The sequence below is a fragment of the Staurois parvus genome, unplaced genomic scaffold (genome assembly GCF_062004578.1).
Source record: "Staurois parvus isolate SC_StPar_1 unplaced genomic scaffold, SC_StPar_1.0 ptg002174l, whole genome shotgun sequence".
Taxonomy (NCBI): Eukaryota; Metazoa; Chordata; class Amphibia; order Anura; family Ranidae; genus Staurois; species Staurois parvus.
In genome coordinates this window covers 354902-381723 of record NW_028319970.1, presented here as the reverse complement: position 1 = coordinate 381723, position 26822 = coordinate 354902, and the positions used below count along the sequence as shown (strand labels likewise).

General features: G+C 41.5%; 1 protein-coding gene across 1 annotated transcript; it reads left to right on the top strand.

Moving 5' to 3' along the window:
• The first annotated feature begins 223 nt into the window (after positions 1 to 223).
• LOC149432287 (dendrite extension defective protein 1-like) lies at positions 224 to 24487 on the top strand. The gene is made up of 9 exons (XM_089665291.1): positions 224 to 317; positions 2443 to 2567; positions 4487 to 4768; positions 6447 to 6584; positions 9783 to 9939; positions 16239 to 16363; positions 20266 to 20535; positions 24122 to 24247; positions 24332 to 24487. Exons 1-9 carry the CDS (start codon positions 224 to 226, stop codon positions 24485 to 24487), a joined length of 1473 nt encoding a protein of 490 aa, XP_089521417.1.
• The last annotated feature ends 2335 nt before the right edge of the window (positions 24488 to 26822 follow it).

Here is a 26822-nt window from a genome sequence, read left to right as displayed (position 1 = left end):
TAAAGGTATAACATGCACCAACTTAAACGCACAAATTAATGCAAACAATGGACGGGTAAGTATTAATGATTCATCCGACCAAAACAAAGTGCATATAGTGATAGGGATGTTAGAGTCATTAGAAGTACATCCGTATATCAATCAAATTCGTGACTTCCGTGATAGGAGAATAGCTGCAAAACGCACTAACCAGATAGCGCAGGAAAAAGCGCATTGGAGTATAATGACCTACTCCCGGTCACAGCCCAAAGATCATCAGCGAAGGGACCTCAGGAACACCTTTGCATCAATCATGCCGTCTCCTACCACCAGGGGGAGTACGTCTCCTTACAGTTACACGAATTTGCCTTATATCATCTTTCGCCAAGGGTGGTGTGCTTTCGTATCAGGAGATCACCTTAGGGACTCAGCAATAAGGCCCAAAAGAGAGAAATCTTGATAGTGTAGTAATTTTATTCAAAAGGTTGCTAAAGAACAAGTAGCACACTTACATAATGATATCCAGAAAAGCTGATTCACAGAATCCAAAAAGATGGCCGACAGTCAGATGCATGGACCATGTGGGTAACAAGTAGTATGAGAGGTATCCTTATCCCTAACGCGTTTCGTGGCAAGAGCACATTATCAAAGGGAATGTGCCTCTCATTCTGGTCCCTTATTTATACAGAGGACCCCTAGTTAGTGAAGAGACGCCTAACCGCGTCATTTTACCGCTACTGTGCATGCGCGAGGCCGGGACGCCCGCGCATGCGCAGTATGAAGCTGCCGCGTCATCGCGGTTAACCCGCGCATGCGCAGATCGCATTCAGCGGCCATTTTGTTAAAGTCCAGATATGAAGTGCAGAGAAATGATCCTCAGCACAGAAGAAGAGGAGTTTGGATAGGAAAAAACCATCCATAAATAACATAATATATATGTTAAAACGATTCCTCCATACCAGCATTCATTAAAGAACGGTAGTGTGACAATAGGCAAAAATGGAAAAATAAATAAAAAACCACTTAAGGTACTCCGAGTTGCCAATATATATTGGTCTGGTGGAACTACATGTACCAGCCCCCTATGTCCATGCAAAACTGCCAGGGGCCATGTTGATGAATGCCACCAAGACAAGAATTGGAAGAAAAGCTTTGGTGTCTACATTGTGGACACCATAATTAAATCCAGAGGATCTAACCCCTCTGTACTCCTTCCAAAAACAGAAAACTACTAGGACGCGAGCTTTAATTTGCCGATGTAAATATAAAATCATTTTTGCATGTACATATATTATAATATTCAACATCTGTTTTTCACTTATTTACACAGCCATTGAAAACTCATCCACTACTGCAACTGGTAAGTGTGTTTTACTATTTTATTACTCAAAACAATTTAAAGTGATATTAAAGGCTCGGTATTTTCTATTTAAAATAACAAACATGTCATACTTACAATGGTTTTGCACAAAGCAGCTCCTGTCCTCCACTCCTCAGGGCCCCTGCAGGCATTCCTGGCTCCTACTCAGTGCCTCCATAGCAAGCCACTTGCTATGGAGACACTCATATATGCTTGCTCCTGAGCCACTTCTCTGTGTGTCCATTCACGCACAAATAGTGGCTTGGCACCGCCTCGCCCCCGCTCTCTTCTCATTGGCTGTAATTGACAGTAGCAGGAGCCAATGACATCTGATGCAGTCTCAGCCAATGAGGAAGGAGAGACCTGGCAAGAGCTACTGTTCTTGTGCACGTTGCTGGATTAAGATGGGGCTCAGGTAAGTATTGAGGGGGGCTGGAGGGCTGCTGCACCTTGATCCTTTAAAACCACTTTAAGGGGATTGAAGGAGAACTACCAATCAGGCTCAAATTTTGCTTTCTAGACAAGTAGGTCTCTACAATGCCTAGATATCTCATTTAACAACTCACCTGTTTTCACTGGAGGTACAAAGTGTCCAACCAGGATCACTCAATCCTCATCTTCCAGTTATGTGATATCAGTAAACTTCAAGCTGATTAGTTGCTTTGGTTGCAACCAGGGGTGGACTGACAACTCATGGGGCCCCCGGGCAATAGGGGGTCATGGGACCCCTGTGTCAAAGCACACAGTAAAAAGTCTATAAAAAAGGTAACAGGGGCATTTCATGGGGCCCCCTATTGACCCTGGGCCCTCGGGCAGTGCCCGAGTGCTCGAATGGTCAGTCCGCCCCTGGTTGCAACACAGAGCTCATTATCTTTATTCTTTATGCTGTTTTAGATATACTGTAGTCTACGGCCAAGAAATATGTGGCTACCCCTCCAAATGATTGAGTTTAGGTGTTTTCAGTGAAGGGTACTGTTAATACTAGAGCCTACAAAGACATATTTAACAGTTGTGTGGTCAACCATGGTTGACCATGGTTGTATATGTATTTCCTTCTGTTACAAATGTTGTGTTTTATTAATTTAAGCTTTTTCTTTCAATAGGCCCGCTCTACCCATATGATTTTATAAATAGGACTACCAGTCCAGCATCGGATGATGGCTCTTCACCACTAATACATCTCTCAATAGGCCTTCCCTTGTTTGGGAATACTTACCATTCTTTGTATGTAAGTATGAAAGATGCTGCAAAGTCAAATCTGTTAATGGAATAGTTACATTTTATAAAGTCACCAGTTCCTAAGTGATCATCAGTGAATTGGTCCTTTTAGTCCCCTCTTGATGCCCGTTTTCTGTTAGAACTTGCATTCCAGCCGCCCACAAGTCTTGAGTACAAATGAAAAAAGTGTGAAAAGATTCGGTCTGCCGGCCATCTACTCATTCTTCTAGCGATCTCTATAATTTGGGTATTGCCTTATTTCACTTTATTTGTATTTTTTGATACCTGGTAAAGGGGTTCACTTAGATGCAAATGTCTACAATCCAACATCTACATAAAAGAAATGAGTAGAGTTTCAATGGACCCCTTTTCACCAGTTTACTTTAAGGGAAGTAAATTGGTTTTCTGTATGGAGAAGGAAAGATTTGTGTGGTTGTTGGTGCCATACGGGCTGGACTGGCACCAACATAGCATTAAAGCGGAACTTCCCCTTTTGGGTGGAACTCCACTTTAAATCCCCTTTCTTCCCCATTGCTCAGTTTGAACTTGTGGCCAGTGAGTGTAGATCCCAACAACCCAAATCTACGGGGATATAAATGCACAACCATCTCTAGGGTTTAAAGAGAATGGTCCGAAAAAGAGAAAATATCCAGTGAGTGGCAGTTGCGAGGATGAAAATGACTTGTTGATGTCAGAGGTCAGAGGAGAATGGGCAGACTGGTTTGAGATGATAGAAAGGAAACAGTAACTTGTGCCAATATGGACCAAAATCTCTGAGGAATATTTCCAACACCTTGTTGGATCTATGCCACAAAGAATGAAGACTGTTCTGAAGGCAAAATGGGGTCCAACCTGGAACTAGCAAGGTGTACCTAATAAAGTGGCTGGTGAGTGTATGATTGTGTAGGGTATATTACCCATGGCACTGGAGCAAAGCCAGTAAGACCTCACCATCTGAGGACCTGAGACACAAGGAAGGTTCCCAGTAATGTATCTCAGTGGATACTTTGGGTGGACTTACCCTTTATCTGTCGAATAGCAAATTGCTTTGTATGGACTGCCAGTAAATTGAGATTCATCTGTATTTTTTCTTTAAAGAATATTTATTGGGTTTTAACACTTACATTGTAACGACCAAAGAGGCGACATAGAAAACATATCATGTCAGCATAGAAATGTAGTAAATCTCTAACCGCATCTTTTGAGAAGCATGGCATAGAAAATTCTCGTATTCCTGGATTAGAGAACCCCTAGCATGGGGCAGGTAGAGATTAGTAACTGATAGGCAGCTGTGACACAGTGATGGAAGCAAGATGGTTTGTTAGATAGAAACAAACATGAATGGAAAAGAATAGGGGGGATAATATGTATGGTGTAGGTATTGTTTCTGGGAAGGCAAGGTGCTAAGACATGTTGACCAATGTCCACCATGGACACAAAAGATAGAATAAAAAAGATAGAAACATAAAGAAAACAACTATATCGTACGAGTGATGAGTGAACGATGAAGAAAGAGGAAAGAAAAGAGAGGAGATAGATATGCGGTAGAAAAGTTAGACACTTCTGTATTTTTTGTACGGGTTATTGACGTGAGTAGGAAGCAAGGGCGGACTGACAACTCATGGGGCCGCTGGGCAATAGGGGATCATGGGGTCCCTGTGTCCTTGCCCAAACTCAAAAAAGCCTATGAAAAAGGTACCGGGGGCATCTCATGGGGCCCCCTACTGACCCCGGGCCCTCGGGCAGTGCCTGAGTTTTCAAATGGTCAGTCCGCCCCTGGTAGGAAGTATTTGTAGCTGTTTTCCACTCTCTACCACCAAGTAAAAAATGCTTCGAGACCAAGGCCTTAAAAATATAAGATGAACAGAATGCAACCTCTGCTATTGCCCGGTATGAACTAACCTTGGCATCTTTTTATTTAATAAACAGGTTAATAACAATGGACTGCTGTCATTCAATGCTCACATTTCAACCTATACGCCCCCACAGCTCCCTGTAAATATAAGTAATCCATTACTCGCCGTTTTCTGGGCCGATGTATATAATGTGAATTCAGGGCACATTTATTACCTGCAGAGCACAGATCCAAGTCTTTTAACTCTGGCTACGTCAGATATCAGAAACTACACCATGGATTTCACCTTCAAGGCCAACTGGGTGTTTGTGGCCACCTGGGATAAAGTTCCGTACTATGGATCCTCATCAAGCAAGGTATGATTTCTGTGTTTTACTGCAAGGGTAGAATCAATAGGCACGCTCAGGATTGATAAACTGAAGAACATGGTTGAATCTTCTAATACCAAAGAATGACATAGTTAGCAATAAACCTATATAAGTAAAAGTGAAGCAAAAGAACTCAAGTAGACCTATCTCAAAAATACTAACTGTTGTCAATAAAACAATTTATGTCAATGTCTACATTATGTCTGGCCGGTGTCAATGTCTTCATATCTAAAATCCATTTAGTCTCAGCTTGTGAGACTAATTTAGTCTTTTTTGACCCTCTCCAATGGTTCTCAAAGGTTTCAATACCGATAAATCTGAGTGTAGAGCAGGGGCGGACTGACAACTCATGGGGCCCCCGGGCAATAGGGGATCATGGGGCCCCTGTGTCCTTGCCCAAATTCAAAAAAGCCTATGAAAAAGGTACCAGGGGCATCTCATGGGGCCCCCTACTGACCCCAGGCCCTTGGGCAGTGCCCGAGTTTTGAAATGGTCAGTCCGCCCCTGGTGTAGAGGGATCTCGATTATGGTAGTGTCTATAATGTTTTGACAAAGAGTGCTCTTTGAACCCTCTTTTAATATTATAAGCCACTGCCACTATCCTATAACCTAAAGGAAGGCCACCCACTCCCAGGCTACACCCCTGACCACCCTAAGAAGGGATCCCTGACCGACCACCATTATACCATACAATGTGCTTTATATATGTGCATCTGGTGAGTGCGCATTTTATCTATTTATCAGCACACCCACCTGAGGAGTTTCTTATATACTGGGATTAAGCACAGTCACCTGGAGATCACTTTGAAGAATTTTATCGAGATTTTATTGACATTTTATGACTTAAACGTATTTTTAATGTCTGTGTGTTTCTACTAAGAACTATTTTATATGTTGGGATAGTCTATGTGTTTATGAGTATTTTTTATGGTCCAAAAGCACCTATTACCTCTGTGCATTTTCTTGTAAGATTTCATCTGGTATATTTTTCCTTAGCGCTGCACTACTTTTATAGATTTGTCTGCAGCATTTATCACAAGTGTTTTCAGATATAGCATCAACCTCGTTTCTTGACAAACAGAATCAATGAGTAAAAATATTTGAGTTCTCATCTAAAGGGAATTAAGCATTTTAGAAATTATTAATTGTGTGGTTCTCAACGAAAGGACAATGTTGCATCCAGGGCTGGCGCTAGATTATTTTGTACCCTAGGCAAGACCAGTTACTTGCACCCCACCCCCAAAAGCAGCACTGGAGTCATTGATTCAAATCCCGACCATGTCACTACCTGCACAGAGTTTGCATGTTCTCCCTGTGCCTGCGTGGGTTTCCTTCGGGTACTCCGGTTTCCTCCCACACTCACAAAGACACGCTTGGTAGGTTAATTGGTTCCAGTCTAAATTGTCCCTAGTATGTGTATGTATGAATGTGAGTTAGGGACCTTAGACTGTAAGCTCCTTCAGGGCAGCACTAGCGTTGACAAACATGCCTAATGAGTTGACCCTTCCTTGCATTAGTACATGGGCGAAAACCAAGGAAAGTACAAATGGTAGGAAAACATGAGAAATGACTAATTAGAGCTCAGATTAATGTGTGCCATTGACTTTTACACTTAACAGGTTGCAAATCATTTTAATTGCTTTGTTTTTCATCATTCCACCTACAGGTCAACACCTTCCAGGTTGTATTGATCACCGATGAGAAGTCCACGTATGTTTTATATAACTATGCCGATATCCAGTGGACAACCGGAACAGCCAGTGGTGGTAATGCCACTAAGGGACTTGGAGGGACTCCGGCTCTGGTAAGTAAATTAAAACTGTTCAGCTGTGGGTATTATTTATTTCAGGTTTCATTTATTTATATATATATATATATATATATATATATTTTGAAATATATTGAATATGGCCACTCACTTCATGCCATCACCAGGACACCCACATGGAAGAAAAATATATTTTAAATATATTTTTAAAATATTCTTCCCAAATGTATTGACATATATTTGAAATACTACAATTTTGGCCGTATGATATATATATATATATATATATATATATATATATATATATATATATTTATATATATATATATATGTACTGTATATTGAAATGCGTTTTTTAAATATTACAAAATATATGAAAAATATTTTTAAAAATATATATTTTTAAAATATATTCATGTAGATTTAATGTATTTTTAAAGACACACAGTATATTTGATAATGTATCTTTAAAGATATTTTGCATATATTTTGTAATATATACAAAAATGCATTTCAACATACAAAATATATATATATATGTACTGTATATTAAAATGCGTTTTTTATATATTACAAAATATATGAAAAATATTTTTAGAAATATATATTTTTTAAATATATTCATTTTTTTAACATATAAAAAAGTAATTTTAACATATATTTGTAAATGCATTCCAAAAATGTAGATTTAATGTGTTTTTAAAGACACACAATATATTTGATAATGTATCTTTAAAGACAATTTGCATATATTTTGTAATATATACAAAAATGCATTTCAACATACAATATATACAGTTGTGTCCAAAATTATTCAACCCCCAATGCTGTAAAGGGGTTTAGGGACTATAGTGTACATTTGGAATTGTATTCAGAATCAAATCCTACAAGGACGTTGTAACTACCCAAATGCAACTAAAATGACATCAATTGTTTATGTAATACAGTAGTAAATGGTTCTTATGTGGTTTCTTCATTGCCACAATTATTCAACCCCTTAAAGACTACCACTCTGAAGAACAGAGGTTCATACAGGTGCTTTCCATCAGGTATTGAAAACACCTGTGGATGTCACCGAGCAGCAATCAAGCATAATAAGCACCAATTAGGCAGCTTTAAAATGACTGTGATACTCAGCTCCTTCTAGACATTTACTGGTGTGGTTACAAACATGGTGAAGGCAAGAGAATGGTCCAGGAAGACAAGAGAAGAGGTGATTTCTCTTCACAGGAAGGGCAATGGCTATAAGAAGATTGCAAAGATGTTAAACATACCAAGAGACACCTTAGGAAGCATCATTCGCAAATTCAAGGCAAAGGGCACTGTTGAAACGCTACCTGGTCGTGGCAGAAAGAAGATGCTGACTTCGACTGCTGTGCGCTACCTGAAGCGTAGAGTGGAGAGAAGTCCCCGTGTGACTGCTGAGGAACTGAGAAAAGATTTGTCAGATGTGGGTACAGAAGTTTCAGCCCAGACAATAAGACGCACACTGCGTAATGAAGGCCTCCGTGCCAGAACTCCCAGGCGTACCCCCTTGCTGTCTCCAAAGAATAAGAAGAGTCGACTGCAGTATGCCAAAAGCCATGTGGACAAACCACAAAAGTTGTGGGATAGTGTTCTGTGGACTGATGAAACAAAATTAGAACTGTTTGGGCCCATGGATCAACGCTATGTTTGGAGGAGGAAGAACAAGGCCTATGATGAAAAGAACACCTTGCCTACTGTGAAGCATGGTGGAGGGTCAATCATGCTTTGGGGCTGTTTTGCTTCTGCAGGTACAGGGAAGCTTCAGCGTGTGCAAGGTACCATGAATTCTCTTCAGTACCAGGAGATATTGGATGGAAACGTGATGCAGTCCGTCACACACCTGAGGCTTGGGAGACGTTGGACCTTTCAACAGGACAATGATCCCAAGCATACCTCCAAGTCCACTAGAGCATGGTTGCAGAGGAAAGGCTGGAACATTTTGGAGTGGCCATCGCAGTCACCAGACTTAAATCCGATTGAGAACCTCTGGTGGGACTTAAAGAAAGCAGTTGCAGTGCGCAAGCCTAAGAATGTGACTGAACTGGAGGCCTTTGCCCATGAAGAATGGGCGAAGATACCCGTAGATCGCTGCAAGACACTTGTGTCAAGCTATGCTTCACGTTTAAAAGCTGTTATAACTGTAAAAGGATGCTGTACTAAGTACTAAGATTGAATGTCACTTGGGGGTTGAATAAAACTGATAATGCTGTGAGCACAGAAAAGACATTTGTGGTTATTTCATTATAACTGTTATGTTATATTTGTCTGACCTACAAGTGCCTCTTTAATGTAAATGTAAGCAAGATGACTGAATGATCAAAAGCAATGTCAAACTGGCCAAAACACTCAATTTCAGTGGGGGTTGAATAATTTTGGCCACAACTGTATATATATATATATATATATATATATATATATATATATATATATATTATTTTTTTTTTTAATTAAATTAATTTAATACTGCCAAAATGGTAGTATTTCAAATATATATCAATACATTTGGAAAAAATATTTTTTAAATATATTTAAAATATATTTGTCTTCCATGTGGGTAAACTCAACAAATCGGTTAACAGTGGTGACAGTGCTGAATTTTTTTTCAGTAGAGTAGAGGAATATGTCTGAAGGTCAGTTGATACCTCCACAGAGACTGACCCATTTCCCGCCTGAGCTCTGTGCTGATAACAAAATCTCATAAACCTTACATTTATTTATTTCAAGTACTAAAATAGTGCTGTCAATTTACACAGCACTTTACATATATATTGTACATTCACATCAGTCCCTAACCCTCAAGGGGTGTACAATCTGAGGTCCCTAACCCTCAAGGGGTGTACAATCTAAGGTCCCTAACTCACATTCATACATACACATACTAGGGACAATTTAGACAGGATCCAATTAACCTACCAGCATGTCTTTGGAGTGTGGGAGGAAACCCACGCAGGCACAGGAAGAACATACAAACTCCAGGCAGGTGGTGCCATAGTTGGGATTTGAACCAATGACCCCAGTACTGCCAGGCGGAAGTGCTAACCATTTAGCCGATGTGCTGCCCTTTGCTATTAGAGTTATAAGGAGCCAGTCAGTCAATATGCTGTCACAGTGAAAGCTGACTGGAGAAAAAAGCGAAGTGACAGATAGGGGACACTAAGTTCTCTTAATGTCACACAATGTTAGTAATAGTGATTTTATTCCCCACAGGCTGGATTAAACAATGCAAATGGCAGTGATTTCTATACCGTCCCAGCTTCCCGTACGATATCAGTAATCAACATAACATCCACCAGCAATGTGAATCTGCCGGGACGTTGGGCTTTCAAGGTGGATCATCAGATCAAAGTGCTGGAAGATATCTCAGGTTAGTGGAAGAACTATGTTTATTTTAAAATATCATCATTTTTCTTTTACAACAAACACAAACAAGATCACAGAGTGATATACTGTACACACCCAATCACACTTCACATATATACTGTACACACCCAATCACACTTCACATATATACTGTATACACCCAATGACACTTCGCATATATACTGTACACACCCAATCACACTTCACATATATACTGTACACACCCAATCACACTTCACATATATACTGTATACACCCAATGACACTTCACATATATACCATATACACCCAATCACACTTCACATATATACTGTACACACCCAATGACACATCACATATATACTGTACACACCCAATCACACTTCACATATATACCATATACACCCAATCACACTTCACATATATACTGTACACACCCAATGACACATCACATATATACTGTACACACCCAATGACACTTCACATATATATACTGTACACACCCAATGACACTTCACATATATACTGTACACACCCAATCACACTTCACATATATATACTGTACACACCCAATGACACATCACATATATACTGTACACACCCAATGACACTTCACATATATACTGTATACACCCAATCACACTTCACATATATACTGTATACACCCAATCACACTTCATATATATACTGTATACACCCAATGACACTTCACATATATACTGTATACACCCAATCACACTTCATATATATACTGTATACACCCAATGACACTTCACATATATACCATATACACCCAATCACACTTCATATATATACTGTATACACCCAATCACACTTCACATATATACTGTAGCAAAAAAGAGGGAGAAGATCTGAAAATAGAAGTAACACAATATAACAAACACATACCTGCTCTGTGCTCTGTCTGAAGTCTCTGACCATCGGCTGTAATCAGCCTCCAGTCTCTGACCATCTGCTGTAGTCAGTCTGCAGTCCCTGACCCTCTCTGACCATCTCCTGTAGTCAGCTTGCAGTCTATGACCATTTCTGACCATCTATTGTAGTCAATCTGCAGTCTCTGACTATCTACTGTAGTCTGTCTGCAGTCTCTGACCCTCTCTGACCATCTACTGTAGTCTGTCTGCAGTCCCTGACCATCTCTGACCATATCATGTAGTCAGTCTGCAGTCTCTGACCATCTCCTCTAGTCAGTCTGCAGTCTCTGACCATCTCTGACCATCTACTGTAGTCTGTTTTCAGTCTCTGACCATCTCCTGCAGTCAGTCTGCAGTCTCTGACCATCTCTCACCATCTACTATAGTCTGTCTGCAGTCTCTGACCCTCTCTGAACTTCTGTAGTCAGTCTGCAGTCTCTGACCATCTACTGTAGTCTGTCTGCAGTCTCTGACCATATCCTGTAGTCAGTCTGCAGTCTCTGACCATCTCCTGTAGTCAGTCTGCAATATCTGACCATCTCTGACCATCTACTGTAGTCTTTCTGCAGTCTCTGACCCTCTCTGACCATCTCCTGTAATTAGTCTACAGTCTCTGACCATCTCCTGTAGTCTGTCTGCAGTCTCTGACCATCTCTGACTATCTCCTGTAGTCAGTCTGCAGTCTCTGACCATCTCCTGTAATCAGTCTGCAGTCTCTGACCCTCTCTGACCATCTCCTGTAATCAGTCTGCAGTGTTTGACCATCTCTGACCATCTCCTGTAGTCAGTCTGCAGTCTCCGACCATCTCCTGTAGTCAGTCTGCAGTCTCTGACCATCTCTGACCATCTCCCCTAGTCAGTCTGCAGTCTCTGACCATCTCTGACCATCTCCTGTAGTCAGTCTGCAGTCTCTGACCATCTCTGACCATCTACTGTAGTCTGTTTTCAGTCTCTGACCATCTCCTGCAGTCAGTCTGCAGTCTCTGACCATCTCTCACCATCTACTATAGTCTGTCTGCAGTCTCTGACCCTCTCTGAACTTCTGTAGTCAGTCTGCAGTCTCTGACCATCTACTGTAGTCTGTCTGCAGTCTCTGACCATATCCTGTAGTCAGTCTGCAGTCTCTGACCATCTCCTGTAGTCAGTCTGCAATATCTGACCATCTCTGACCATCTACTGTAGTCTTTCTGCAGTCTCTGACCCTCTCTGACCATCTCCTGTAATTAGTCTACAGTCTCTGACCATCTCCTGTAGTCTGTCTGCAGTCTCTGACCATCTCTGACTATCTCCTGTAGTCAGTCTGCAGTCTCTGACCATCTCCTGTAATCAGTCTGCAGTCTCTGACCCTCTCTGACCATCTCCTGTAATCAGTCTGCAGTGTTTGACCATCTCTGACCATCTCCTGTAGTCAGTCTGCAGTCTCCGACCATCTCCTGTAGTCAGTCTGCAGTCTCTGACCATCTCTGACCATCTCCCCTAGTCAGTCTGCAGTCTCTGACCATCTCTGACCATCTCCTGTAGTCAGTCTGCAGTCTCTGACCATCTCTGACCATCTCCTGTAGTCAGTCTGCAGTCTCTGATTCTCTCTGACCATCTCCCGTAGTCAGTCTGCAGTCTCTGACCATCTCTGACCATCTCCTGTAGTCAGTCTGCAGTCTCTGACCCTCTCTGACCATCTCCTGTAGTCAATCTGCAATCTCTGACCATCTCCTGTAACACTGTTCAACAGGTAAAAAGTTTTGGGCATAAAATTAGCTAAACTTACATAATTTTGGGGTGCTGAAAACGAAAATGACCCTAAAAAATGTTGATTGGCTCTAGTTTCCATGATATATTCACCCATCTAATGACGTAAGCCATTCAAAATTATGATGCAACTTCAGCTGCATATTGCGCAATTGATACTGGTGACCAATAGAAAATGTCATGTATACTGAGATGATGCAATATTAGCCTTTAATTGCATCACTTCACTGCATAAAAGCTGCAGTATCTGTAGCTGATTGGAGTTCGTCTTTACATTTCGTTTTATGCTTATATAGGCTACTCAGTAATGCCTCCAACTTGTGTGAATAAAGCAGATAATTTCTGCTATATCTGCGGTGAAATAACTTTTAACTCACAAAAAAGGAGGATAACAGGAATGATTAAGAAAGCCTACAACTTGTATTTTGGCTGCAAGATAGGAGACCAGGACAAGAGCTGGGCACCACATACAGTTGCAAGAAAAAGTATGTGAACCCCTTGGGATTACGTGGAGTTTTGCATGAATTGGGCATAAAATGTGCTCTGAACGTCATCTAAGTCACAACAATAGAAGAACACAGTCTGCTGAACATAATACTACACAAACATTAGATGTTGCCATGGTTGAATTGCACATAACATGTAAACATTCACAGTGCAGGAAGGAAAAAGTATGTGAGGCTCTAGCTTAATGACTTCTCCCAGAGCTAATTGGAGCCAGGAGTGAGCCAACCTTGACTCCAATCAGTGTGATGATATTGGATGTGTTGCTGACAGCTGTCCTGCCCTTAAAAAACACACACCTGTTTTGGGTTTACTGGTTTCAAGAAGCACTGTCTGATGTGAACCATGCCTCGCAGAAAAGAGCTCTCAGAAGACCTACGATCAAGAATTGTTGACTTGCATGAAGCTGGAAAGGGTTACAAAAGTATCTCCAAAAGCCTTGATGTTCATGTGTCCACGGTAAGACAGACTGTCTACAAATAGAGAAAGTTTAGCACTGTTGCTACTCTCCCTAGACGTGGTTGTCCTGTAAAAATGACTGTAAGAGCACAGCGCAGAATGCTGCATGAGGTAAAGAAGAATCCCAGAGTGTCAGCTAAAGACCTACAGAAATCTCTGGCACATGCTAACATTTTTGTTGACACATCTACAATAAGGAAAACATTAAACAAGAATGGAGCACATGGGAGGACACCACGGAGGAAGCCATTGCTGTCCAAAAAGAATATTGCAGCACGTTTGAAGTTTGCAAAAGAGCACCTGGATGTTCCACAGCACTACTGGCAAAATATACTGTGGACAGATGAAACCAAGATTGAGTTGTTTGGGAAGAACACACAACACTATGTGTGGAGAAAAAAAGGCACAGCACACCAACATCAAAACCTCATCCCCACTGTGAAACATGGCGGAGGGAGCATCATGGTTTGGGGCTGCTTTTCTGCCTCAGGGCCTGTACGGATTGTTGTCATTGATGGGAAAATGAATTCCAGAGTTTATCAAGACATTTTGCAGGAAAATGTACGACCATCTGTCCACCAACTGAAGCTCCGCAGAGGATGGGTGATGCAACAGGACAAAGACCCAAAGCATACAAGTAATTCAACAAAACAATGGCTGCAACAGCACAGAATACGCCTTCTGGAGTGGCTCAGTCAGAGTCCTGACCTCAACCCGATTGAAATGCTGTGGCATGACTTTAAGAGAGCGATTCACACCAGACATCCCAAGAATATTGCTACACTGAAACAGTTTTGTGAAGAGGAGTGGTCCAAAATTACTCCAGATTGTTGTGCAGGTCTGATCTGCAGCTACAGGAAACGTTTGGTTGAGGTTATTGCTGCCAAAGGAGGGTCAACCAGTTATTAAGTCGAAAGGTTCACATACTTTTTCCTCCTGCACTGTGAATTTTTACATGTTATGTGCAATTAAACCATGGCAACATCTAATGTTTGTGTAGTATTATGTTCAGCAGACTGTGTTCTTCTATTGTTGTGACTTAGATGATGTTCAGAGCACATTTTATGCCCAGTTCATGCAAAACTCCACGTAATCCCAAGGGGTTCACATACTTTTTCTTGCAACTGTATATGCTTCAATTCTTGTGGGACGGCACTGGAGCAATGGTTGAATGGAAAAAAGGCATCTATGCCTTTCGCTGTGCCAATGATTTGGAGAGAGCCAACAGATCATGTTAGTAATTGTTACTTTTGTATGGTGCCTCCAATTGTAAAAGGGCTAAATAAGAAGAAAAAGTTATCTGTGCACTATCCAAATATTCCATCGGCAATACATCCAGTTCCTCATGGAGAGGGGCTACCAATTCCTAAAGCACCAGAATCCTTCGTGGTTGAGTCAAGTGAGGAAGAACCTGAAGCGTGTAGTCACGTGCAGTTGTAAGAGATAGCCCTTTCCTCGAATACAAGAGAAAAGCCAAGAGAAGCAAAACCGACACAAACTGAAGACAAAACTAGTGAGAATCCTAAGTATTAAAATGATTCAACTTAGCTTATGGCTATAATTTTTCTTGGTAATCCTATGCAATATATTATGCCATTTAGGCTTTGTTATGTAGTCAATATCACTTGCTTTATATTTGTGGAAAGACATCTATCTATATAATTATTGTGCATTATGTAGTCATTACGCCTATAGTAGAAAACTTTCCGTTTACAGAAAAACCAGAGCCAATTGACACATTTCATTGTTATATTTGAACTCAAAATGTGAAATTCATTAAGAAATGGATCCTTTTGTTTCCAAAACTGGCAAAAAATAAAAATTTGTTGAACAGTGTAATCAGTCTGCAATCTCTGACCATCTCCTGTAATCAGTCTGCAGTCTCTGACCCTCTCTGACCATCTCCTGTAGTCAGTCTGCAGTCTCTGACAATCTACTGTAGTCAGTCAGCTACTTGCTATACGGGCACTAGGCAGGAGGAAGGGGCCAGGAGCGCCGCTGGGGGGAACCAAGAAGAGGAGGATCGGGACTGCTCTGTGCAAAACCACTGTGACATCTTGCTTACTACTATTCATGTGATCACTGATTGGCCAATCAGTGATCACATGATCGAGACCTCACACAGAGGTCCCGTACAGCGATCAGTGTTGCAGTGTGTCCGGAGGACACAGCGGGCATTGGATTCCTGGGCTGCGCGCTTCCAGGGAACGCGCACAAGCAGGGAGCGGGGAGGCCATTTGTAAATGGCCACCCGACCCTGCATTGCCCCCATCTGGCCGTTTATATACATAGGCCAGATGGGAAGTGGTTAAAAATGCACCTAAACCCAAGACCAAAAAAGTAATAACTGGCAGGTTACCAGCTTACAATGCTTTGTATATGGCAGCTGCATCACTTTAATAGTTTTAGGCTTTTCTTCTATATATTCCCCTGCCATGGACACACTCCCTGTTCTACGGGGACAACACTTACTATACTGGATCTACAGGGGGCAATGTTGTCACCTTAGGACTGGAAGTCCACCTAGGACAGGAAAACCTCCCCCCCACTCCTCTTCTCCATAACACATAGTGAGGTGTTTCGCAATCCACAAAGGTGAACTTGGTCATTACAAGGGTTTTTGTAAAAAAAAAAATGTAAATGTTTTCGTACTTTAATATTCCTGCCTTTCTTACGACAGATTTGCTGTATCCTTATGGTCCCCAGTATGATGCTGTTAGTCCAACATCAGAAGCTGGAGAAACTATTATAATTCCACTGTCAATAAATGTTACCATTTTTGGTGATGCTTATACAACCCTATTTGTGAGTATGAGATTTTTTTGATTGCAAAAAAAATACATTTATTATTATTAATATTATGTTTATTATTATTATTATATTTATTCTGATTATATAAAAACCCAACTGACAAAATTATTTTTTTAGCTTACATTATTGTTTGGTGATTATTTCTTTCTGTGAACCTTTTGAGGAAATTTTCCCCTACTTCCTTTCCCAGTGACACCAGGACCATGGATTGGGGTTACCACCCGGACAGGAAATCACTGAGATCAATAATACAGTGTTAGAAGTTTTCCTCGCTCTACTAAAAATCTTTTTGCCTGTATTCCCATTAAAACCTGGGGGGGGGTTGAATCCCTCCCCATTCCTTCCAAAACTTATAAAGGATATTTTATCCTTAGTTATACTTTAATATTGCAATAATTTTTCTAAATGTAAAAAAATGAATTTCAAGATGGAAACATGGATGTGTTCTTCACGTGGTTGGTGTCCCCGGAAATGTAATTTCCTGCTCCTGTGATTCCCTCATTGATTTTCTCAGAGGTCTGCATCAAGACCCAAGTAAAATTTTAGGTACCTCCTGTGCTAGGGATTACATTTTTTATGAAAGGGATGCAGACAGTGCATCTTTCCTCATTAAAACACGGATATTTGCTCAGGTGATAACCACTTGCGGACCACCTGCCCAAAATGTCCTGCAGCCTGGCAGCCCACCCAGGCAAAGCAGTGTTGCTGCCTGCTCCCTGGTTTCCCCCAAGCTGGCCGGCTCCCGCTGTGGACAGGGGCGGACTGACCATTTTGAAACTCGGGCACTGCCCCAGGGCCCGGGGTCAGTAGGGGGCCCCATGGGATGCCCCTGGTACTTTTTTCATAGGTTTTTTTGAGTTTGGGCAAGGACACAGGGGCCCCATGATCCCTTATTGTCCCATGAGATGTCAGTCCGCCCCTGGCTGTGAATGTACACTACAGGAGCCTATCAGCAAGTCCACCCAGTCAATGATTCACAGACAGGACCTGCTGATCAGCTGTGTCCAATCACAGCCCAGATCTCTGTGTTGACAATCAACAGTGGCACTTAGGCTGGCCATACATTATACCATTTTCTTGAGAAGTTTGCTTTAGATTTACCAAAAACCATATAATATGGAGGTCAAATTTCACCATAATATGTTTACATCCTATGATCACCAGCTCCATCTAAAGGCCATCAAGCGGTATTTCCCTGATTTGGAGCATTTCAGGAAAATACCTCATTATGACCACTAGATGGAGTCGAAGATCATAGGAAATAAATACAGTATATTACACATATTATGGCAATTATATTGTGACAGCTGTGCGAATGCTTGGAACATTCGCTCACCAAATAGTTTACAACTTGACAGTTCCAAGATTTAAGTAAGAATACACACCTAAACAACACTTTCAATGGTATCCAATTAGACAGGCCCTTGCACTACATAGTTGAAGGGAAATCTAAAGGAAATTGGGCAGAAAATTGTAAGAAAATTGTATAGTGTATGGCCAGCCTTAGTCAGTCCCCCCCCCCCTTCCAGTGTCAGTTGCCCTCCCACTACAAGTCATTGAAGTAAAGCAGGAAATAGACTACTTTATTTTAACACAGATACAAGATATATACATTCAAGGGAACAACCCCCCCTCCCTGCATAATGACACAGGTCGGAGTAATCTACAGTGGGGATCGAAAGTTTGGGCACCCCAGCTAAAAATTTGTATTAATGTGCATAAAGAAGCCAAGGAAAGATGGAAAAATCTCCAAAAGGCATCAAATTACAGATTAGACATTCTTATAATAAGTCAACAAAAGTTAGATTTTATTTACATCATTTACACTTTCAAAATAACAGAAAACAAAAAAATGGCGTCTGCAAAAGTTTGGGCACCCTGCAGAATTTATAGCATGCACTGCCCCCTTTGCCAAGCTGAGACCTGCCAGTGTCATGGATTGTTCTCAATCATCGTCTGGGAAGACCAGGTGATGTCAATCTCAAAGGTTTTAAATGCCCAGACTCATCTGACCTTGCCCAACAATCAGCACCATGGGTTCTTCTAAGCAGTTGTCTAGAAAGCTGAAACTGAAAATAGTTGACGCTCACAAAGCTGGAGAAGGCTATAAGAAGATAGCAAAGCGTTTTCAGATGTCAATATCCACTGTTCGGAATGTAATTAAGAAATGGCAGTCATCAGGAACAGTGGAAGTTAAAGCAAGATCTGGAAGACCAAGAAAAATATCAGACAGAACAGCTCACAGGATTGTGAGAAAAACAATTCAAAACCCACGTTTGACTGCACGATCCCTCCAGAAAGATCTGGCAGACACTGGAGTTGTGGTACACTATTCCACTATAAAGAGATACTTGTACAAATATGGTCTTCATGGAAGAGTCATCAGAAGAAAACCTCTTCTACGTCCTCACCACAAAAATCATCTTTTGAACTTTGCAAATGAACATATAGACAAGCCTGATGCATTTTGGAAACAAGTTCTGTGGACCGATGAGGTTAAAATTGAACTTTTTGGCCGGAATGAGCAAAGGTACGTTTGGAAAAGAAGGGGCACAGAATTTAATGAAAAGAACCTCTGTCCAACTGTTAAGCATGGGGTTGGATCAATCATGCCTTGGGGTTGTGTTGCAGCCAGTGGCACAGGGAACATCTCATGAGTAGAAGGAAAAATGGATTCAATAAAATTTCAGCAAATTTTGGATGGTAACTTGATGCCATCTGTGAAAAAGCTGAAGTTAAAGAGAGGATGGCTTCTACAAATGGATAATGATCCTAAACACACCTCGAAATCCACGGGGATTACATCAAGAGGCGTAAACTGAAGGTTTTGCCATGGCCTTCACAATCTCCTGACCTCAACATAATTGAAAATCTATGGATAGACCTTAAAAGAGCAGTGCGTGACAGACAGCCCAGAAATCTCAAAGAACTGGAAGACTTTTGTAAGGAAGAATGGGCAAAGATACCTCAAACAAGAATTGAAAGACTCTTGGCTGGCTACAAAAAGCGTTTACAAGCTGTGATACTTGCCAAAGGGGGCAGTACAAGATATTAACTCTGCAGGGTGCCCAAACTTTTGCAGACGCCATTTTTTTGTTTTCGGTTATTTTGAAAGTGTAAATGATGGAAATAAAATCTAAATTTTGTTGACATATTATAAGAATGTCTAATCTGTAATTTGATGCCTTTTGGAGATTTTTCCATCTTTCCTTGGCTTCTTTATGCACATTAATACAAATTTTTAGCTGGGGTGCCCAAACTTTCGATCCCCACTGTACCTTTAGTAACAAGAGACACACCAGCAGACAGTCCCATCAGAAGGGAGGGCTTCTGGAAACACCCCCCACCAAGCCAATACACACACATCCCATAATACTTGCTCCCAAGCAAGACACACAATAGAACAATGGGATGCAACCACCTGGCATTAAACAATCAACAACCCCCCACCCCAATATTACGACAGATCACCCTGTACCCCTAACAGGCACAGGGTGACATACACATAATAGGGATATGGGGAGCTGAGACAGGGGTCTCCCCACCTCTCCAAAGTGAGCTGTGTTCCATGGGCCCCCCACCCAAAGTGACTCCCGTCACAGGTTCTAAATAGTCAAATATGGCCTGGTCATGACGTGGGTAAAATCTTCTGGAGCTGAAGGGGTTTCATGAACACAGACCCTCCCATTCGGGGATCAGTCTGGAAAGGACACGGTGACACAAACAGCTTGTTTCGAGAACAGAATAAGGTAGGAAACTGCAACAATGTTGCTAAAGTCCCTGCATTGTATGTAAATCACCCAGAGCGGATTGTTGTTTTTTCTTCTCAACAAAATGGAGTAACACTTTCAGTGGCATTGAACTGATTTTTAAATGAATGTCTTTTATTTCATCAGGTGAATAGTAATGGATTGATAACATTCCATACAACAGAGTCGGCGCGGTCACCCCAGCCATTTATTTCAATTGCTTATCTAGCAGTGTTCTGGGCAGAGATAAATACTGAAGTAGCGGGTGATATCTACTACCGTCTGAGCACCGATCCAAATCTTCTGTCCAGGGCCACCTCTGATGTCAGAACTTACTTCCAGGATCTAAACTTCATGGCTCATTGGGTGTTTTTAGCCACATGGCATCGGGTCTCATATGATGCATCACCTACTAAGGTATTATTTCTTCAACTTATATATCAACTTTTTTTCAACCCACTTACCCCAAAGGAACCCCTAAAAGAATTTTAAGGTCTCCAGGAACACCTGTCAAAAGTAAGGTCATCAGGGGTCATTCGAAAAATGCCCCTTACATTGATGGCCTGGCAGACCGCAGACAGTGGTGATCTTTATGCCCAAATCTAGCCATTTTTATAGCTTTGAAAAGACTAGGAAAAAGATAGAACCTCTTTGTTTGGTCACATCTGCCAAAAGTAAGGTCATCAGGGGTCGTTCGGAAAATGCCCCTTACATTGATGGCCTGGCAGACCACAGACAGTGGTGGTCAGAATGTCCTTCATAGCCATTTGTATAGCTTTGAAAAGACTAGTAAAAAGATAGAACCTCTTTTTTTTGGTCACACCTGCCAAAAGTAAGGTCATCAGGGGTCATTTGGAAAATGCCCCTTACATTGATGGCCTGGCAGACCACAGACAGTGGTGACCTTTATGCCCAAATCTAGCCATTTTTAATAGCTTTGAAAAGAACAGGAAAATGATAGAACCTCTTTTTTTTGGTCACACCTGCCAAAAGTAAGGTCATCAGGGGTCATTCGAAAAATGCCCTTACATTGATGGCCTGGCAGACCACAGACAGTGGTGGTCAGAATGCCCTCCTTAAAAAAAAAAGATCAATTCCATCATGTTGCTAGGATGTTAGACTCAGACCAATGGAGGCACCATCAGATAGGAGGTAATTCAGCCACAGCTCAAGGAACCTCTAGCAGCTTCTGGAAGAACCTTAGGGTTCCATGGAATCTTGGTTGAGCATGACTGTTAAATACAGATAGACCTAAATTTTAAACAAATATCTCTTTTTTTTTGCATTTAAACCATTGAATTAATTGCATGAATATTATTATCTTTATGCCCAAATCTAGCCATTTTTATAGCTTTGAAAACAATAGGAAAAAGATAGAACCTCTTTTTTTGGGTCACACCTGCCAAAAGTAGGGTCATCAGGGGTCATTCGGAAAATTCCCCTTACATTGATGGCCAAGCAGATCACGGACAGTGTTGGTCAGAATGTCCTCCATAACCATTTGTCTAGCTTTGAAAAGACTAGGAAAAAGATAGAACCTCTTTTTTTGGCCACACCTGCCAAAAGTAAGGTCATCAGGGGTCATTCGGAAAATGCCCTTACATTGATGGCCTGGCAGAGCACAGACAGTGGTGGTCAGAATGTCCTCCATAACCATTTGTATAGCTTTGAAAAGACTAGAAAAAAGATAGAACCTCTTTTTTTGGTGACACCTGCCAAAAGTAAGGTCATCAGGGGTCATTTGGAAAATGCCCTTACATTGATGGCCTGGCAGACCACAGACAGTGGTGGTCAGACTATCCTCCTTAAGAAAAAAGGTAAATTCCATTATGTTGCTGGGACGTTAGACTCAGACCAATGCAGGCACCATCAGATAGGAGGTAATTCAGCCACAGCTCATTGAACCCTTAGCAGCTTCTGGAGGAACCTTAGGGTTCCATGGAATCCTGGTTGAGAATGACTGTTAAATACAGAAAGACTTCGATTTTAAAGAAAAATCAGTTTTTTTGCATTTAAACCATTGAATTCATTGCAAGAATATGATTATCTTTATGCCCAAATCTAGCCATTTGTATAGCTTTGAAAAGAATAGGAAAAAGAGAGAACCTCTTTTTTTGGTCACACCTGCCAAAAGTAAGGTCATCAGGGATCATTCAGAAAATTGATGGCCAGGCAGACCACAGACAGTGGTGGTCAGAATGCCCTCCTTAAAAAAAAAGATCAATTCCATCATGTTGCTGGGACGTTAGACTCAGACCAATGCAGGCACCATCAGATAGGAGGTAATTCAGCCACAGCTCAAGGAACCTCTAGCAGCTTCTGGAGGAACCTTAGGGTTCCATGGAATCCTGGTTGAGCATGACTGTTAAATACAGATAGACCTAAATTTTAAACAAATATCTCTTTTTTTTTGCATTTAAACCATTGAATTAATTGCATGAATATTATTATCTTTATGCCCAAATCTAGCCATTTTTATAGCTTTGAAAACAATAGGAAAAAAATAGAACCTCTTTTTTTGGGTCACACCTGCCAAAAGTAGGGTCATCAGGGGTTATTCGGAAAATTCCCCTTACATTGATGGCCAAGCAGATCACGGACAGTGTTGGTCAGAATGTCCTCCATAACCATTTGTCTAGCTTTGAAAAGACTAGGAAAAAGATAGAACCTCTTTTTTTGGCCACACCTGCCAAAAGTAAGGTCATCAGGGGTCATTCGGAATATGCCCCTTACATTGATGGCTTGGAAGACCACAGACAGTGGTGGTCAGAATGTCCATGGAATCCTGGTTGAGAATGACTGTTAAATACAGATAGACTTAGATTTAAAAAAAAAAATAAAAGATTTTTCTGCATTTGAACCATTGAATTCATTGCATGAATAGGATTATCTTTATGCCCAAATCTATCTATTTGTATAGCTGTGAAAAGAGTAGGAAAAAGAGAGAACCTCTTTTTTTGGCCAAAAGTCATCAGGGATCATTCGGAAAATGCCCCTTACCTTGATGGCCTGGCAGACCACAGACAATGGTGGACAGAATGTCCTCCTTAAAAAAAAAAGGTCAATTCCATCATGTTGCTGGGTCGTTAGACTCAGACCAATCCGTGATGTGTGACTTAATACTGATGGTGAAAGATCGGTCATGCAAATGTTGCCTCTGACGCATTTCGTCATCTCTTCCTCAGAGGTGCTCAAAGAGGCATGATGCCTGTAACAATCATACGTATCAATATATATCTTTACTCATAGAACTTTTTCAAAAGAGTGGAAAATAATAAAACACGTACATGGCCCCATGGGCCAGTGAGCGTAAGTATGCATTTTAAAGGGAGAGGGAAGGTTCAATCCCCCCAGGTCCTTAGAAGTAGGGGTGTCGGCATTCCAGCTCACCCATTCAGTGGTGGCAGAATCTGTAAACATGGGGAAATGCCCAACCCAACCCAACCAGAGTGTAAATGGCCTCAGCCGGAGCTTCTCCGCAAACCACGCCTCCTGATGTGTTTCGCCCTGCCCAAAAGGGCCCCTGGAAGGTAGGGTGAAATGTGTCAGGAGGCGTGGTTTGCAGAGGCCATTTACACTCTGGTTGGGTTGGGAGTGTAGCATTTCCCCATGTTTATAGATTCTGCCATTGCTGAATGAGTGAGCTGGAATGGCGGCACCCCTACTTCTAAAGACCGGGTGGGGGGGATTGAACCTTTCTTCTCCCTTAGAGCAGTGCTGGAAGCTTCATCTGGCAATATGATTCTTATTTTATTTTATATTTTATGTTATTTTGTTTTATGTTATTATATTTTATGGTATTTTATTTTATGTTATTATATTTTATGTTATTTTATTTTATGTTATTTTATGTTATTATATTTTATGTTATTATATTTTATGTTATTTAATTTTATTTTATTTTATGTTATTTTATTTTATATTTTATTTTGTTTTTGCCCTTTTATTTAACGCTTTATTCCATGACTTGTAACTAAGCCTATGAACGTATCTATATTTTCAGGTGAACACATTTCAGGAGGTTCTCATCTCAGATGGATATTCTACCTTCCTCCTTTACAATTATTATGACATGCAATGGCCAAGCCTGAGCACCAATCCCACGCTTTATGGAGGACCCGTAGCACTGGTCAGTTTTTCTCCTAGTTGAGACCCCCCTACCTCGCCAGTTGACAACCGCTAATCTCTACTTTGTTTCTTTTACATATTACAGGCAGGATTTAACAACGATAAAAATACCAGTTACTACGCAATCCCAGGATCCCTAACCTATGCTATTGTCAAGATATCATCTACAAGCAATGTCAATTTTCCTGGACGTTGGGCTTTTCGAGTGGATACGGTTCATCCTGAATTTCCTTGTGAGTAAATTCAATTTCAGTTTTTTTAAATTCCATCGAAAATGATGTATTATTCACTCATGTAAACCTAACTCTTTTCACTGTTGTTTTGGGCCATGCTGTTCGTTGAAAAATGTATGATTTATTTATACGTATATCTGGCTATAGCTAAAGCAAGAACGCTTCAAGGTCTTTTGATTTCAATTTAGGCTGTCTTTTGGCTGGTGTTTTATCAATTTTTTTTTATTTTTAATTTATGCTTTTTAAAAAAAAAAATGTATTTTTTTTTATTAAGAACCAGTGATGCTTTTTTTTTTTAGAATTTGTTTTTGGAATGTGTTTTAGCAATGTATTTATTTAATTACGGATATTGTGAACAGACTGTAACTAACCGCCCTTTAAATATGTAACCTATAAAGTGGCAGTCAACTCGGAGCCTACAAAAACACAAAAATCATCATAAAAAAAAAACATCATTAACATCAAATTGCTGTATAATACCTTTTTGTAACGTCTGTTAGTGATGGTCACATGACCATTTTATCCCTTTTCTCCAAGCTTCAAGGACCGAGGGCGGAGACCAATAATGATAATCACGCAAGGAGCTGCTGTCACGCAAGCACTGCAGGGCTGGGCAGGGTGCTGCGTGTCAGCTTGTGATGTACACGTTACATGTTTAACAAAAAGCAAGCACGCTCTGTTATAACCGCATTCCTCAAACATATACGACCAGTGTTTGAAAAAAAAAAGAAGAACCTCTGAATGCGATAGCTTCCCATATGGAAGAAAAATATATTTGAAATATATTTTAAAAATATTCTTCCCAAATATATTGACATATATTTGAAATGCTACAATTTTGGCCATATTCAATATATTTCAAAATATATTTATATATACCGTATTTGCCGGCGTATAAGACGACCCCCCTACTTTTCCTGCTAAAATGTAGTGTTTGGGCTATACTCGCCGTATAAGACTACCCCTCTTCCAGTGCACACCAGTGGGAGGAATAGTGCCCCATCATTGATGTCAGTGGGAGGAATAGTGCCCCATCATTGGTGTCAGTGGGAGGAATAGTGTCCCATCATTGGTGTCAGTGGGAGGAATAGTGCCCCATCATTGGTATCAGTGGAAGGAATAGTGCCCCATCATTGGTATCAGTGGGAGGAATAGTGCCCCATCGTTGGTATCAGTGGGAGGAATAGTGCCCCATCATTGGTATCAGTGGGAGGAATAGTGCCCCATCATTGATGTCAGTGGGAGGAATAGTGCCCCATCATTGGTATTAGTGGCAGGAATAGTGCCCCATCATTGGTGTCAGTGGGAGGAATAGTGCCCCATCATTGGCATTAGTGGCAGGAATAGTGCCCTATCATTAGTATCAGTGGAGGAATAGTGCTCCATCATTGGTATCAGTGGGAGGAATAGTGCCCCATCATTGGTATCAGTGGGGGGAATAGGTGCCCCATCATTGGTATCAGTGGCAGGAATGGTGCCCCATCATTGGTATCAGTGGCAGGAATAGTGCCCCATCATTGGTGTCAGTGGGAGGAATAGTGCCCCATCATTGATGTCAGTGGGAGGAATGGTGTCCCATCATTGGTGTCAGTGAGGGGTGGAATAGTGCCCCATCATTGGTGTCAGTGGGGGGGGGAATAGTGCCCCATCGTTGGTGTCAGTGGGGGGGAGGAATAGTGCCCCATCGTTGGTGTCAGTGGGAGGAATAGTGCCCCATCGTTGGTGTCAGTGGGAGGAATAGTGCCCCATCGTTGGTATCAGTGGGAGGAATAGTGCCCCATCATTGGTATCAGTGACACCAATGATGGGGCACTATTCCTCCCACTGAGACTTGCTGACCCTGTTCTCGTATGGTGCTGCTGCAGCCAGCATATGTGGTTGCAGCAGCACCTCTACACAGCACACTTACCTGCTGCTCCGGCACTCAATTTTCGCGGGGCCGCTCGGCTCCACCCCCTCGCCGGTGATTGGCCGCCTGTGTGCCTTTCCTGAGCTACAGTTCTGGCGGCCAATCACCGGTGAGGAGGCGGAGCCGAGCAGCCGCACGAACATCCAGTGGCCGAACTGAAGGAGACGCCGCGCTTCCTGGACCGGATCGTCGTGGGACTGGATCCAGGTAAGAGACATCAGCCCCTGCAAACCCCTGTACTTAATGCCGCAGCCCCCCTAACATGTGTACCGGCGTATAAGACGACCCCCGACTTTTGAGAAGATTTTCAAGGGTCAAAAAGTCATCTTATACGCCGGCAAATACGGTATATATATATATATATATATATATATAGACACATACATACATATATGTATACAGGGGCGGACTGACAACTTATGGGGCCCCCGGGC

Excerpts from the sequence above, each read along its gene's own strand:
- LOC149432287 (XM_089665291.1), top strand. The coding sequence starts at position 224 with ATGACCTACTCCCGGTCACAGCCCAAAGATCATCAGCGAAGGGACCTC. Across the intron at positions 318-2,442 it reads GTCTCCTACCACCAGGGGGA|GCCCGCTCTACCCATATGAT; the intron begins GTACGTCTCCTT and ends TTCTTTCAATAG. Across the intron at positions 6,585-9,782 it reads TTGGAGGGACTCCGGCTCTG|GCTGGATTAAACAATGCAAA; the intron begins GTAAGTAAATTA and ends TATTCCCCACAG.